This window comes from Glandiceps talaboti, chromosome 7, assembly GCF_964340395.1.
Source record: "Glandiceps talaboti chromosome 7, keGlaTala1.1, whole genome shotgun sequence".
Classification (NCBI taxonomy): Eukaryota; Metazoa; Hemichordata; class Enteropneusta; family Spengelidae; genus Glandiceps; species Glandiceps talaboti.
The window spans coordinates 2,452,045-2,466,660 of NC_135555.1; the positions used below are offsets into that span (position 1 = coordinate 2,452,045).

Here is a 14,616-nt window from a genome sequence, read left to right on the forward strand (position 1 = left end):
GTGACTAAGAAATAGAATACTACACAGAATTGAAACACAAATGACAACTATTTATATAATGGAATAATTACAATCTATCCTACTCGACTTGCTCTTATTTTGAATGACAGTAATTACTGTCAAATACTACATTTTCAATTGATGTAATTTTCACTGAAAAGAAAAATTAGCTATATTGCCTGCCTGGACCTAATTTTCACTTATTTAGGAAGGTATGCACGGTATCTATGAATAACAAATATTTTCAACAGATTTTATTTCAGCAGTGAAAAGAGTGAAAATTTAGTATTTCTCAGTACTCCGTTATTAACATCATACATGGATGATTAGATTTAGAACATTCACAGGCATGTTTTTTTGAATGTGTTCAAATTTACTTCATTATATTTTTCTCTCTCTATATATATAGGTACATATAACCAGAATATGCAGTTGTATGAACTTGAAACTCTAAAGCATCTGAGAGTGATAACTGGTCATGTTGGGACAATAACAGGTTTAATACCATCACCATCAGGACAGTATTTGTTCTCTGCATCCTATGATAATACTGTACAGGTAGGACTTCTTGAATTGATTTATTCACCAGATATGAAAAGAATTCAAATTTGTACATTTAAAAGAAGAAGTTATCGGGATCACAGAAATAGTTAGATCTGAACTATATTTTTGTAGTCAAGTCTGTGAACCGAACAAAGTAAATATGCAAGAAAAAACTGCTCAATAATGAGAAAGAGAAGAAATAAAAAGAAATGATATTAACAGTAGTAGTAAGAAATAGACTAATTAATATGAAATAATGATTTCAATAGTATTTAAATGTCGAGTAATAATTGAAATAAAAATTAATACTAATACTAATTATAATCAACTCTGATTCAGACAACTAAAGCCCTCCCTAGCTAGTTTTGGTAATTTTTTGTATGTTAAGAATTTACTAAATCTTTCATTATGTTGATTTACCTATTTTCTTGGTATTTACACTATACTGGCTTGATGTCCATTTGTAAACAGGCATAAAAGCTGTGCATAAAAGAAGCCCACTCATGGATGTGAAATTAGTCAAAGATTCAAACTGTTTTTGTACTATATTTCTATTGATAAAAGTAGTACAGAACTACAGATTTATCAACAAAGTGCAATGGCAATACAAGTACAATAACAGACTTAAAACATAGATCATTTAAAAAAAAAAAAAAAAAAATCATGAAAACATAGTTCCTGTTACAATTATCTGGGCTGTAAAGTTATATGTTGATTTATTACTCTAAGATCTGATAAAAAAAGTCATATGATCCTCTGATGAATTTAGATGATATCAAGGGGACTATTTAGAACACACCTTGCAAAGAATGTGTTTATTGGGATATAAACACAAACTATGGGAAAATATAAAATACAATTCTTTTTACAAATATCAGTATAGATTATGTTAATACCCATAATAATGACATTGACATTATCAAGTTGGAATTAAACATAATATGAGCAAATGATATGAGAATTTAAAGATTTTGTCAATTTTGAATGCTTCACTCAAATTCTAGTTCTTTGCTATGATTAATTTATATGCTGTGTATTCAGTCACAATCCAAAGAATGTATCCTTTAGTTTACAACGTAGATTTCCCCCAGGACTCAAAATACCATCATCTTTGTCAGATTACTGCCTCGTTAATTTGATGGTACAGCATATGTGTGTTAGTTGAAAGATTAAAAGTAAATTACTGTTTATTGCCATCTTCTGAGTTCATCCTGTGTCAGAGTCAATGTCATGACCTACTTTCAATTCCAGTGATATCAAGGTTGTGACCTCATCCGATTTATTTAGGTCATGTCATAAACAGGTTGTCAATTTCCTTCATTATAGAGATATTGATGTTGATTCTAAGTTTTCCAATTCCTTCTCTCTGTAATCTGTCCTTTCTAAAATTGTATCAAAAAAAGACTGAAATTTCATCTATTTTCATTTGTTTTATTAGCATATTGATGTATACATTTTCTCTTTTTACAATATTTTCTATTCAACCATGATACCGTATGTGTTGTATATCTCTACAGTAAAACCCTAATTTTAAGTTAACATTTCACAAAGGGAATGAACACAAAACTGGGCCACTTTCACTTTTGTTTTCGTTTTTTTCAAAACTGAATACTAGTATGTTATTTGTGACAAAAACCAAGACAAGAAAAAAAAAAGAAAAGTCTCCCAAAACTGGATAAATTTAATTAGAAAGTGAATGTGCATGAGGCAACTATACATTAATTACAAAATATATTTTGTTCTGTATTTCTTTCTCCTTGAATGAACCCTCTCTATGTTATCATCCACAATGTTCTATGTCATCGGTCAGATTATCTACAAACTATTTCTTGACTCCCCATTTACCCTACTACCCCCCCCCCCCCCATTTACCCTTCTCTCTCTTTTTTGGTACCATTCCCTTATTTTACCAGCATTTGTAATTATTTCTATTCTTTCAGTAAATAAACCGTTTATGATGATAAATGTTTTGTGTTTGTGATATTTACAGGTATGGAATCTGGATAACTTTCTGCCGATTCAAAGTCTGTATCGACATGAAGGATGTGTCAACTCACTAGTGCTACACAATGATCTCTTGTTCACTGGGGCTGAAGACAAAGAGATTAAGGTAAGACTGTAATGCTATATAACTATATGTACACATATATGTAGACCATAACACACTCCTTTCTTATGATCACTTTCCTCCTTGTCATAAAGTCTGTTTATATCAGCTGTTATCACCATGGAAACATATCAAATATCTGGCTAAATGTAAAATGAAAATGAGATGTTTGTACACTAAAAATTTTTGAGTTCATGATTTTTAAAGGACATAGAATGCACTGACAATAGTAATGTCCTTGACAGTGAGACTGTCTATTGATAGGGTAGTCATGCTGTTTACTCTTTTGAGATCATCGTATTGAAGTCATGTGATGTCGGTTTCACTCTGTCCGGGTTTCATTGTAAGTTTAACAATGTGAAACACTTGACCGACTCTAACTGCAGTATTGATCTGCTAGTTGAAATTCAACTCAAACTTTTCTAAACTTGTCTGTGTGTTACCCATTTTACCCACTCAGTGGGTGCTGTTTTCACATTCAATTCAATACATTCTATGTTGTATTATAACAGGGGTTTCATTAATTTTTAAAATAGGGGGAGAAATGATAATAGTACTATTGCTGACTTCTATAGATAGATTGACAAATGAATGGTACTGTATTATAGCAAACAAAACAACAGTACTATGTGACTGGACAAAGTGGAAATATTGAAACTAGATACATAGAAAAAATGAAATAGAACTAACAGCTACAATGGATGTATAAAGGTCAAAGTCATATTACAACACCTGTCTCATAATCAATCAGTCCAATGCAGCAATGAACAAAATGGGACCATACCATTATAATATTTAACGTAGGTAGGATGGCCCATACCATTATTTGATAAATGTAAGAATACAAATTTTATAATCAGGTGTGACAAACAGAACATTGTTTGATTTTGATCTGTTTTACTTTTGTTCTCTTGCAGATATTCAAGTATTTTAAGTTGGTACATCACAGTAGCTATGGTATACACATAACCCCTGAAGATACTTAGAGTCACAGAGTTACCAACAAGTGTATCACCATGACAACGATTGCTTTGCAGCAGGTGCAAAAACAAACAAGCAAGGAAATTCTTTGTCATTTAATTTGTTTGATAATCTGGATTGGACTATGTAATTGACAGGATTAATTGAAATGTACATGTATGTGTTTTGTTACCATCTAGATTTTAACAAACTAAATTGTTTTGCTATATATGCAAGGAATTACCAAAAAATGATATGATATTTCTTATTATATTAGCTACTGATAGCAAAAGAACAGAATTCTATTGACAAAAATACTGGGAATTGAGTTAAAGAACCTTCCCAAAATGCAGCAGCGTTATATTTCATTCCAATTATTTTTTACATATCCCTAGTTTTGCTGTTCTTAAAAAAAGGGGAAAAAATGTTGGTGTTGTAACTTTGAATTACTAATTGATGATTTAATGGTAAACAGGGTCTAAATATATACTTTGCCAAATTGGTGAACTAATAATTTTACACTGACATCAGTAACAATCAGCTGAATGTTTGTTTTATGTCACTAGAGGGCGCTGTGCATTTGCTGCATGCAAACTTTCTGTGTCATATTCACCCAGTACAAACTGTAAAGCCTACTACATTGAGTACTAATCAAAGGGAGTGCCCATAATATAGAGTAATGCACCATTTTTCTTACAAATCACAATTTTTGTGAGATATTTGCCCAAACTAAATGAAAATCTATCAGATTTATGGACCATATAAAATAATACTAATACTAAAAATAAGGACGCCTAGCTGGATTGCAAATGGCAAAGTTACAGTGTGTGATTATAAATATATAAAAAAAACTATTTACAAAAGAAACGATAACATCAAGATATATTTAGTTTGGTCAATGTTTTCTGTGTTTGCAGAACAAATAAAATTAGTGAAGGTAAAACAAACTGAGATAGAACTGACTGTCTTTCAGTAACATCCAAATTATATCTTGCAAGAAAATATTAACAAAAAAAATGTCAAAATACCTAGTTTGAAGATGGAAATTTTACATGAAATCTTTTGAATTAATGGTGGTAAGTTTCAGTAGGGATAGAAGTTAGAAGTGTAATTTGCAGTAGATAAAATAATTTTGTGAGTTTTGCTTATAAATGCTTACCTTTCAGTACTACCAAAATATTAAACAAGATTTGGAACCAAAAAAATTTCAAAATTTGAAAAAAGTGAGATTTTGACACTTGCTTTTGACAAATGAGACAATTGTAATGCTATATGGAGATACAGAAAGGGACCAAAATACACCATACAGAGTACAGCTTCAAAATTGTAGCCAATTGTACTCATCTCTGTTGTTACTTTGTCTATGTCTTTTAGTAGGATTTCTACTTATCTCTCACTCCACCATGACATTGCATATGATTTGCATTAATTTGAATAATTTATTCATTTATGTAGTATGTAAATCAAGTGATGAGGTCTGACCAATTGATGACAATTCTGATTAGAATATTGAATGTGATTGGTCAATTCTGATTCTTTTGATTAAATATGTAAACCAATCATATCTGTACAGTGCATATTGACCAAGATAAAGGTGCAGAGTCTGTGTTGAAAAAGTCAAATATTCCATACAGAAAAAAAAAGTGTGATCGTTCAAGAGCAAAAATGTTTTGCTAAGAACTATTATTGAGTGATATGACTTTTTCACTCAACACCTTTATAACTTTTTGTTCATTTTGAGAACAATTATTGGCAACTGAAACATTCATTCCAGAAATATGAACAAATACAAAAATTCCTGTCAGTAGATTTGACTAGTTAATGAATATTTGTTCAAAATTCTTGTCAGAGAAAATGACTGAAAAATTACAAATTGTGTTTAAGAAATGACAGTGTAAAGTCAATTTGTAATCTAGCAAACATAAACAAAACAATACATACCCCCCAAAATTGCTATGAAAATGATATGAGGTGGAAATACAGCAACAACTTACTAAATTAAAACAACAGTTTACCAGGTATTAGGAATATCAAACCAGTTAATTTGAAACAGTTTTGAAATTCAAGACTTTAAAAAAAGAAAGAAAACATTGTTGTTCAGAAAACCGATAATCTTGAGGCCAGTATGATTGAAGTCAGCTACATTGTTGTTCAGTTTTATTCAGATTATGATTATGTTAATATTCTTCTAGATTCTTAATGAGATCTACACTTCCGTAGAAAGTGTCATTTTTCGTGTTTTGTGCCAAATCTTCCTCCTTACCTCTATGTATTGAATTATTGTATTATAATTAGTATGTAATTATAACTTTACAAATTATAATAAGTCTTAATATTTACTATGTAAATGTGTTAATTCATTAACGAAATTTCACATTAAGTTTCAGGGATAATTAACTTTTGTGTTAAGATGGGATACATAATACACCCCTGTTGTGCAAATCCAGATGGTATAGTCCTTGTGTTAACCTAAGAAGTCTGTCCCATTCTGTTTTTATGGGGTCCATTGCATGTAAGATAGAAGATATTACTTGATGCTGCAGCCAACCAGTGTTTTACAAATAGTGGAGTTTTTTTTTTGGATAGCTAGAAGTGTAGCTAGGTGCTTAGAGGGATGTGTTAAAGTCTCTAAGAGAAATTTATGTTTTATCAAAGTTGTCATAAAGATATGAGCATTATCTGCAATAGCGTTGATCGTAATTGCTGAAAAAGGATATGTCGCACACTTTATTTGCACGGATTTGGACAATTTTTCTTGGTTCAAAAGGAAAACTTGCTAACATCTTTCTTCTCATATGTTTTGTAGGAATAGGCTGAGAAATTTTAGTTTACACCTAATTTCATCATTATTTATAAGATATAAATTACGTACTCTGTGATTATCAGCACATTCATTATCAAAATATAGCTAAATAAATATAGACTCTGGAGTGGACATGTTCACCTCCTGGTCTATGCGCTAACATGGTAATTTATAACATTATTTGCAATCATCCCTGTAGAGGATATTTTACCTGGTGCACACAACAGTGAGGAAAGACTTGCCCTACTCTGCAGCCTACAACTATAACGCAGTTAAAGACTTGCCCTACTCTGCAGCCTACAACTATGGCAGGACGCAGTCAAAATGTCTGACTTTCAAACCTTTTCAGAGAACTTAACTATTAAAAAAGAAAGTCATTGCCAGGCAATCAATTGTTTGTTGCATTGTAAAATTCCAAAATACATATCACCTTTTGGTCCATCTCATCATTCAACGATGTAATCATTTTGTCAAACAGTTTTTCAGGTTTTTGGTTGAAATTTTGTCTTGCCATTATCACTAATATATTAGTACCATGCTGAAATAATGTTTATCACAGTCAGTCAACATCTAACACTTGAAAATTTAAGCAAAATTTTCGCCAACATTTTTTATTAAAAATCTAAATCTTTGAAAACAAACTGCTCCATAGATACATTCTGACAGCAGTGTTACTTCAAAAGTGTAAAGAGAACCCAGACTAATTGCAGATAACACCAACCACAAGAGTGTGCACCACGTAAAGATCGCCCTCTATAGACCACAATACTCTAGTCTAGAGAGTGAATTTGTCTTCCATGCCAAGTCTGTGATTTTGAAACTACTCCTCTCCACAAAATCATATCCATGCTAATACCAGTATATAAACAATTATCCAATTAATGGAGAAATTAGGTGGTTTTTTTCATTTTCAGTTGAATACATGAATTTTTGCAAATTTCCAAATCACAGATTTAATTCTGTTACCTGTGATAAAATATTTAATATATTTAATAATAGGAAGAATTCTAATTATAGTCTTTTTTTTAGAAAAAAGAAAATTCAGAAGAGTTGCAAAAGATTAGCACTAGTAATTGATATTTCGCTGCTTTTGAATAATAATAATAATAATAATAATAATAATGTATGTCTCAACGTCAGCTGTTAAGGTAATAAAATAAATGTCCGATTTGTTGCGTTATCGTGTTATTACAATTTCAAAATGTTAGTAAGAAAAATATACTTGAATCAGACAATTTTGAAAATTATATATAAGATATCTGTATTGAGCTGAATTTTTTCTATTTTCTTTTTTTTTCACATTTTTTATTTTCTTCAGTGACTTTATTTTCTCATAGACTAGGTTATAGTCAATTAGTTGATTTTTTAAAAATTAACATTTATGTAATTGTTTTATTTGATAATTAGTAAATATTACATCTGAAATTGAATATTAATTAATTAAGCTTTAATTGTTGCCATGGTAACATAGAAATTAGATATGATAGGAACAGTTGGTGAGTTTTAGTAAGTTATATTGTACAAAGAACTGCCAATAAAGAACTTGTTTCTATCTTTTCTTCCCTCCATCCTATTCCCACCCCTATTTACCAAAAACTTTGAATGGTCTGATCCATTTAACAATATATGTGGTAGATTCCACTTAGTAAATAGGAATGGGATAATGTTCGGCTGGTTTCACAATGTACGATCCTATGGGAAACACCAGAATTTGGTGTAGTGATTGGACAAATTCTTTGACCAAATTGTAATTTAAAAAACAAAACAAAACTTGGAGAATTCTAAGCTGATAAAGTTATTCTCATATGTAGAAATTGCTAACAGATTTGTGTTTGGCATGAAGTTTGTATTTCTTGAAATATTTAAATCACCCAAGATTGATTGCCTTGTGCATTGTGAACCAAAATTATGTGACCTTTGACCAGTGCAAACAAACAAACACTTTCCTGATTATCTCTTTAGAACATGGATGTAAATGTCAACCCAGGGTCTTATAATGAAACATAATAGATTATTGAACTACGTTTGTGTACAAAATCTCTAGTCTATCATTGGAGAAAACAAGTCTCAAACATAGCACTGCAAACGATTTCATTACCAGAGGTGTTAAAGTAGAAATTTAAAGAAATATTGTGGTTTTTTTATGGTTTTTCAAAATTTGCAGTGTGAGGCCATCACTTTTAATACCTATGCAGTAACATTACAATTATCATCTGTACTTTTAATATTGGAGTTATTTATTCCACCCGTTGTAACCATAGTAACGAGTACAGATTGTGTATTATTGCAATGTGCAATTGTCAAAATGCTAGAATTTATTTCATCTCATGGAGCTTTGGAGTAATACAGATTGAAAATAAACTTATGTGTGTTGGACACTGGATTTGATGTGTTTATTTTCTTGTGTTGTGAAAGGGTTGCTTCACATCATGTCTGTGTAACTAACACATGGATGGAAAATTCTGAAAATTACTTTATACTAGAGAGAGAGAGAGAGAGAGAGAGAGAGGGAGGGAGGGAGGGAGGGAGGGAGGGAGGGGGGAGAGAGAGAAAACTGTACCTGGTGAAGACTTTACTTAGTTTGTGCATACTACCACCACCCCACCCCACGAAAAATAGCTCTACGGATCCTGCAGGTAGATAACAATCCATACATGATATTGTATGCATATATGCAACAGCTACGATAAGAGATAAAAAGAAAAATGTTCTTTCCAATGTTATAAGAATTTGAAGACCAATATGTTTCTAAAAAGAAGCTATGTGGCCTGTGTAGTATTGGGCAAATAAAAAACACCCACAAACTCAATTCAGTAGTAGTTATGTTTAGGGTGCTATCCACATACAGTAGTTGTAGTGTTGAGGGCGCTCTTCAATTTCTATCCACATACAGTAGTTGTACATACTCTTCTGTTTGATCTCTTGCTATAACTCACCTTTGACCCCAAGTGGGTGGGATTGGATGTAAATGTTCTTCCCTCTCATATTCAGACTTTTTGTACATTATTTTGTCTTTTATGAAGACATTGTTTTATTCTCCTTGCTATGCATTGTGGAATATTCAAGTGTTCACGCTCTGTAGATCAGAACGATATTATTTTGCTGTATATTTTATTTTATTTTACTTCATGTCAACACTCCTATTTTATGTTACTTGTTGTTGACACACCTAGTAATCACTTGCTAGGCAAATATGAGCACTAGAAATGACAAATCCTTTGGTCTCATTACACCTGGATCTAATTGTTGGTTTGTAATAAGCTCCATATGGATAGCAGGTGGTTACATACAGGAACTAACAACTGGGTCTTTCAAACCTAGACTCTGTAAGTGGTAAAAACTCAATTATGAAATTGAAGTTTTTCTAGCTTTCAATGAACCAAGTTTGTATTCGTTGTCTGTTCCATCATGACCCTTGATTTCCTTTCAGAGGTTATGGTTCAATGGAGAGTACAAACAACTCTGGAGAACGCAATGTGTTCTATGAGATTTGATTGTATTATCTCCAACAACATATACCTTATAGTTGCAACTTATGTGGATTTCAAAAACCCAGATTATTTCAAAATATGAGTATGTATGGCATAATGAGGAGTTAATTGGTGTACAGAAATAGACATTACACATATACACTTATAATTGCAATGGACATAGATTTAAGTCAAGGATAGACACATAATCTTTATTTCAATTGTTTCTCACTGTTACTACATTTGATATCACGTATGGCACTCCAAGTAAGTGACACATCACAGGGTTAGAAATCGACATATTTACAAAAGTAGTGATAATACAAAAAGATAGTACAAGAGTCAAATAATTTCTCTATAGCCTATATGTATGCAGGGATCTTGATTCAGTTCTATACAGTCAGATACAGGCATCAAAAATACTATTCTAAAAGTACATGATTTGTTCTTAGTTCCTTTACTTTCACTTTGAAGAAATTAATCTCAGGATTAAAACTGACAAATGTTTGTATTTGTTGTGGCAGGATGTTGTTTACATAGGCTGTATCACTATTTGACTGTTTAGTCTCCACCAAGAGCATTTCCTCTTCCCCATGCATGTCTTCCACCACCACCACCACCACCACCGCCATCTTGGTCGTCATCTTGTCGTCTCCTGCTAGATGGAGCCATACCAAAACCTGACACACCCCCACGGCGATTTGGCAAATATTTATATCTGAAAGAATCAATATAACATGAATCTGAATTGCCTGAACAATATAACATTGACTAGAGATATGATCAATATTCAAGAAATATGAAACTATCTATCATCTGAGAACACTCACTTTACAACATCTAACTTTGGTAGAAAGTTTTGTTCCAAGACTTTAACTCTCATTTTTAACACAACTGAACTCATAAGGTTAAGTAGTGCTATAGGTGTGGTGTCTCTCAGTCTGTCTGTCTGTCTGTCTGTCTGCAAAGAGTCTTTATATATCAAGATTACAAGTATTACTTCCTTTATTTTACTTACAATATTTGAGGTGTACGAAGAAACTGTCTGCCACCAAAGTCTTGTGGGTATTTGAACATAAGGAAGAAATAAAGATGGCCGACTACAATGCCAATCAATTCACTCAATCCCCTACAAAGGAAAACAAAATTGTATCAAGGACAGTAACATCAGAAAATACATAACTTTCACACTGGAATCAAAGAGGCAAATATGATAGCATTGTATCAAAAAATGACAGCATTCATTGTACCTAACAATATTGAACTTTCAGAATTTTATGATGCTTTGCAAAAGGAAACAAAAATTATTATCTTTTGAAATCTTTTGAAATCAATCAAAAATACAAAATTGTCTAAAATATTGAATATTTGCATCTTCTCTTCTATAAAATACATCATTTTGAAGAACTATTATTTAACCCTTCAATGAGACAAAGTATTACATTAAGTATGAAATTTTATAAAAGTAGCTTTCATTTACATTTTATGTCATTTAAGGAGAAATATCACCGAACAATCCAAACTTAAATTCAAATGTAAGAACCGTATTTGATGGTATAACTCTGATAATTACTTACGCTCCTCTGATAATCATGTTAAATGCTACAAGAACCCATGGTAAGTACATGGCTTTGAATTGAGTACCAAACCAGAATTGTACAATCACATCTCTGTTTAATTGACACCACACGTACAATACACTCAATATCATTGGATCCATTAGTAACTGTTTATTAGAAAGAGACAGGAATAAAGTTAATCCATTGTTTGAATGTAAATGTGGATATTCCAAGTACATTATATTTTCCCTTTCACTATCCTTAGATTATTACTCCATTCAGCCATATCAACTTCTATACATTTCTAGATAATATGGAAAATATCCATTACAGTAGTTTGTTTTCCTTCCAAGAGACATCTAAGTTAAGCAATAATGGTTGAGAAAATTTACTAGATGTACTGATTGAACATTTTTTTTAACTACAAAATTTAATGTTTTTTTTGTAGAATTTATTTCTATCCAAATACCAATCTTTTATTCATTTCTCATCCTTGTGTCATTTTTCAGGTTTGTAAATTGAACATTGCATCCATTTTCTCACACTTTAAGTTATGTTAAGTTAGACTTTCAAAAACTAAGCATATTATCTTCACCAAGTTTTCAACATCTTCATACTTCTGTTTAATCTTGTTCTTGGTATTTTAATGTGTAAGATTATATGTATGTTTTACTGTGTTGCTGCAAGACAAATTTCCCTGTGAGGGATAATAAAGTAATAATAATAAATAAATAATAATAATAATAATATTACACCTACCATTAATGGAGCAATAAATCCGATTATCTAATATCATCTGAATTAAGGAATACAATTATTATTAGGATTCTCTTTCCCATCAGAATTATTTTGATTTCTTGATATTCCAAACTTATTCAACAATGCATCTTAATATATTAAAGCTAACATTCCTTAAAAATGTGATTTTTGAAATTATTTTGTTAATCAGTCCTCCAACTACAGTTAATACGGATTTAAGATGGAAGAGAAACTAATATTTTGTCATTCTTGTTGCACCACTATTTTCTAAAGATTTAAAAGGATACCACCAAACATAACCAGTTAAAGATAAGCATGAATGCATAATCAGCTGGCCTTCCATCAAAAATACCTACACGTAGGGAAAAAAACAATCACATTAGCCAAAATAAAACTTTCATCTGATTTATATAGGCTAGGTACCATATGATATTATACAATATTTATTGTATTATACAATGTCAAAACAAACAATTCAAAACCAATCATCAGGCATCATCCATTTAAACTGAATTATCATATATCAAGGTGTTTCACCTCCAAACAATTAATGTAACTAATATTGCCATATCATTTATACAATACATCACTAGAGGGCGCTATTTACAGTTTACTGCATAACACTTTGATTCAATTTCTGTAATAATGCTAAACCCAATTATATAAAAGGGGATAAAATCTACTTACCTGTTTCAAGTCTTATTGAATAGTTATAGAGGAAATATAAATTTATAAGATAGTGAAATCCTGTTTGGGGCATTATTGGATAATAAAATAAAGCTGTGATGGGTCTCCATATCTGTCAAATAATAAAGAGAAAGAATGAAATTATCCTGATCAATTTGAGACAAAAATTGGCCAATATAATTAGTATGAAAGTGGAGACATGCAGATGTTAGCTTCATAGGGCTTTATATCTAGCAAATCCTGTCCAATCAAGTTATCACATCTTATATATAATCTATAGTGCAATGAAACATTTCTGAACAAAAAGAGCAGTGCTTCCCCACAGCTACATATATTAATATTACCACCACCCATTCTTGTATGCCAAAGCATATTTTCCACTGACACAAACAAAAATAATTTGTATCACTGCTGCAAAAAGGCATGTGGCACTGCCAACAACAACCATCACCACCAGTGCTTCTAATGAATCTATCATTATCATTATCATCACCACCACCACCACCACCACCACCACCACCACCACCATCAAATTCATCATCATCATCATCATCATCATCATCATCATCATCATCATCATCTCACTACCACCACCATTATGGCTATACCATCATGATCACTATGTATAAGAATCATTACTAGTCAACCATTGTAATCATCATTATCCTTACAATGATTATTGCATCATCACCATCAACATGTTTCATCATGTACCTACACACACACACACACACGTCAAAATTGAATTGTTTAAACTCATACTGTTCATGATAATTTTGAACATTTTAAAATATGTCTAGTTACATTTACTATTATGATTACAATTCCACTTTAAAAGAATGATACGATATCGCCCCACAACAACGTTTCCTGGTGTTGGCTAATTCATACTCGCGTTTATCATCTGATTATATTTGCAGGAGATCGCGGAAATTATCAATATCATTACACCGTATAGTAGTATACACGTGTAATTTCTTTTCCGGGTATAAAACATACTTATGTAACTGTGTTGCATTTTTCCATGTTCTATATTTCAGTGCGTTGTAGGAGACAATATGCATTACTTTTTATGACTAAAACAATAAAATACCATTACCTGAAATCTATATGCAACCCATTCGAAATTTAGAATAAGGTACATCGGATTTATAAGACCGAGCTTGCCGATAAGTGGAAGCACAACTGAGCCCGTGAACCAGTATCGGGTCAGTTGTGGAATCCCACGATACCAATCTCCTATGTCGCTAGACATTATTAGATTCTCGCAGATCCTCTCTCCTGGTGATTGAAATATACGCTCTATAATCTCGCTGGACGAAACTGAACGAAAAACAAATCGTATGGCGAAATATCGTGGGAAATTATTGCACTTAAAACTGACGTGGCACGAAGACGGCACAACAAACCGACTTCCGCTTTGCCTCGTTTTCAGATTACGAATCTGACGAAGCACAATTTTGTTGGTATTTAGTTTCAATTATTTTACATGTTGTATTTGGTTCCTTATATTTTAAAACTGTGATAATCTCTAGTTTTAGATTTTGTTTTTATCATAGATCAAGAGATTGAAAGGAAACACATGTGTCATGTGTGCATGTGTGTGTTTGTTTTTCCGGGTTGCCTCGTTTTGATCGTGACCTTTTCCCCAAGCCTAGCCTGACCTCAGCGGCGGTAATTTGAAACCGATTAGTTTATCCAGTCGATCAAAATATATCAAAATGAGCA

At 31.8% G+C, this 14,616-nt stretch overlaps 2 protein-coding genes across 2 annotated transcripts in view; one reads left to right on the forward strand and one right to left on the reverse strand.

Moving 5' to 3' along the window:
- Positions 1–4,108, forward strand: part of LOC144438177 (uncharacterized) — a 61,152-nt gene extending 57,044 nt beyond the window's left edge. The window contains exons 11-13 of the mRNA XM_078127213.1: positions 410–558; positions 2,534–2,653; positions 3,568–4,108. Of these exons, the coding sequence (XP_077983339.1) occupies positions 410–558; positions 2,534–2,653; positions 3,568–3,636 (338 nt within the window). The 3' untranslated portion in view covers positions 3,637–4,108. The remainder of the gene's footprint in view (positions 1–409; positions 559–2,533; positions 2,654–3,567) is intronic.
- Positions 4,109–10,084: 5,976 nt separating this feature from the next.
- Positions 10,085–14,302, reverse strand: LOC144437681 (derlin-1-like). The gene is made up of 7 exons (XM_078126685.1): positions 13,988–14,302; positions 12,889–13,000; positions 12,489–12,553; positions 12,202–12,228; positions 11,461–11,609; positions 10,902–11,012; positions 10,085–10,601 (listed from the first exon to the last, which is right to left on the reverse strand). The coding sequence occupies exons 1-7, from the start codon at positions 14,141–14,143 to the stop codon at positions 10,445–10,447; spliced, it is 777 nt and encodes a 258-aa protein (XP_077982811.1). The 5' UTR covers positions 14,144–14,302; the 3' UTR covers positions 10,085–10,444.
- Positions 14,303–14,616: the final 314 nt, after the last annotated feature.

Coding starts and splice junctions, on each gene's coding strand:
- LOC144437681 (XM_078126685.1), bottom strand. CDS start 14,143: ATGTCTAGCGACATAGGAGATTGGTATCGTGGGATTCCACAACTGACC. Junction 13,001..13,987: donor GGGTTGCATATAGATTTCAG/GTAATGGTATTT, acceptor ATTATTTGACAG/ATATGGAGACCCATCACAGC. Junction 11,013..11,460: donor AACATGATTATCAGAGGAGC/GTAAGTAATTAT, acceptor TTTCCTTTGTAG/GGGATTGAGTGAATTGATTG.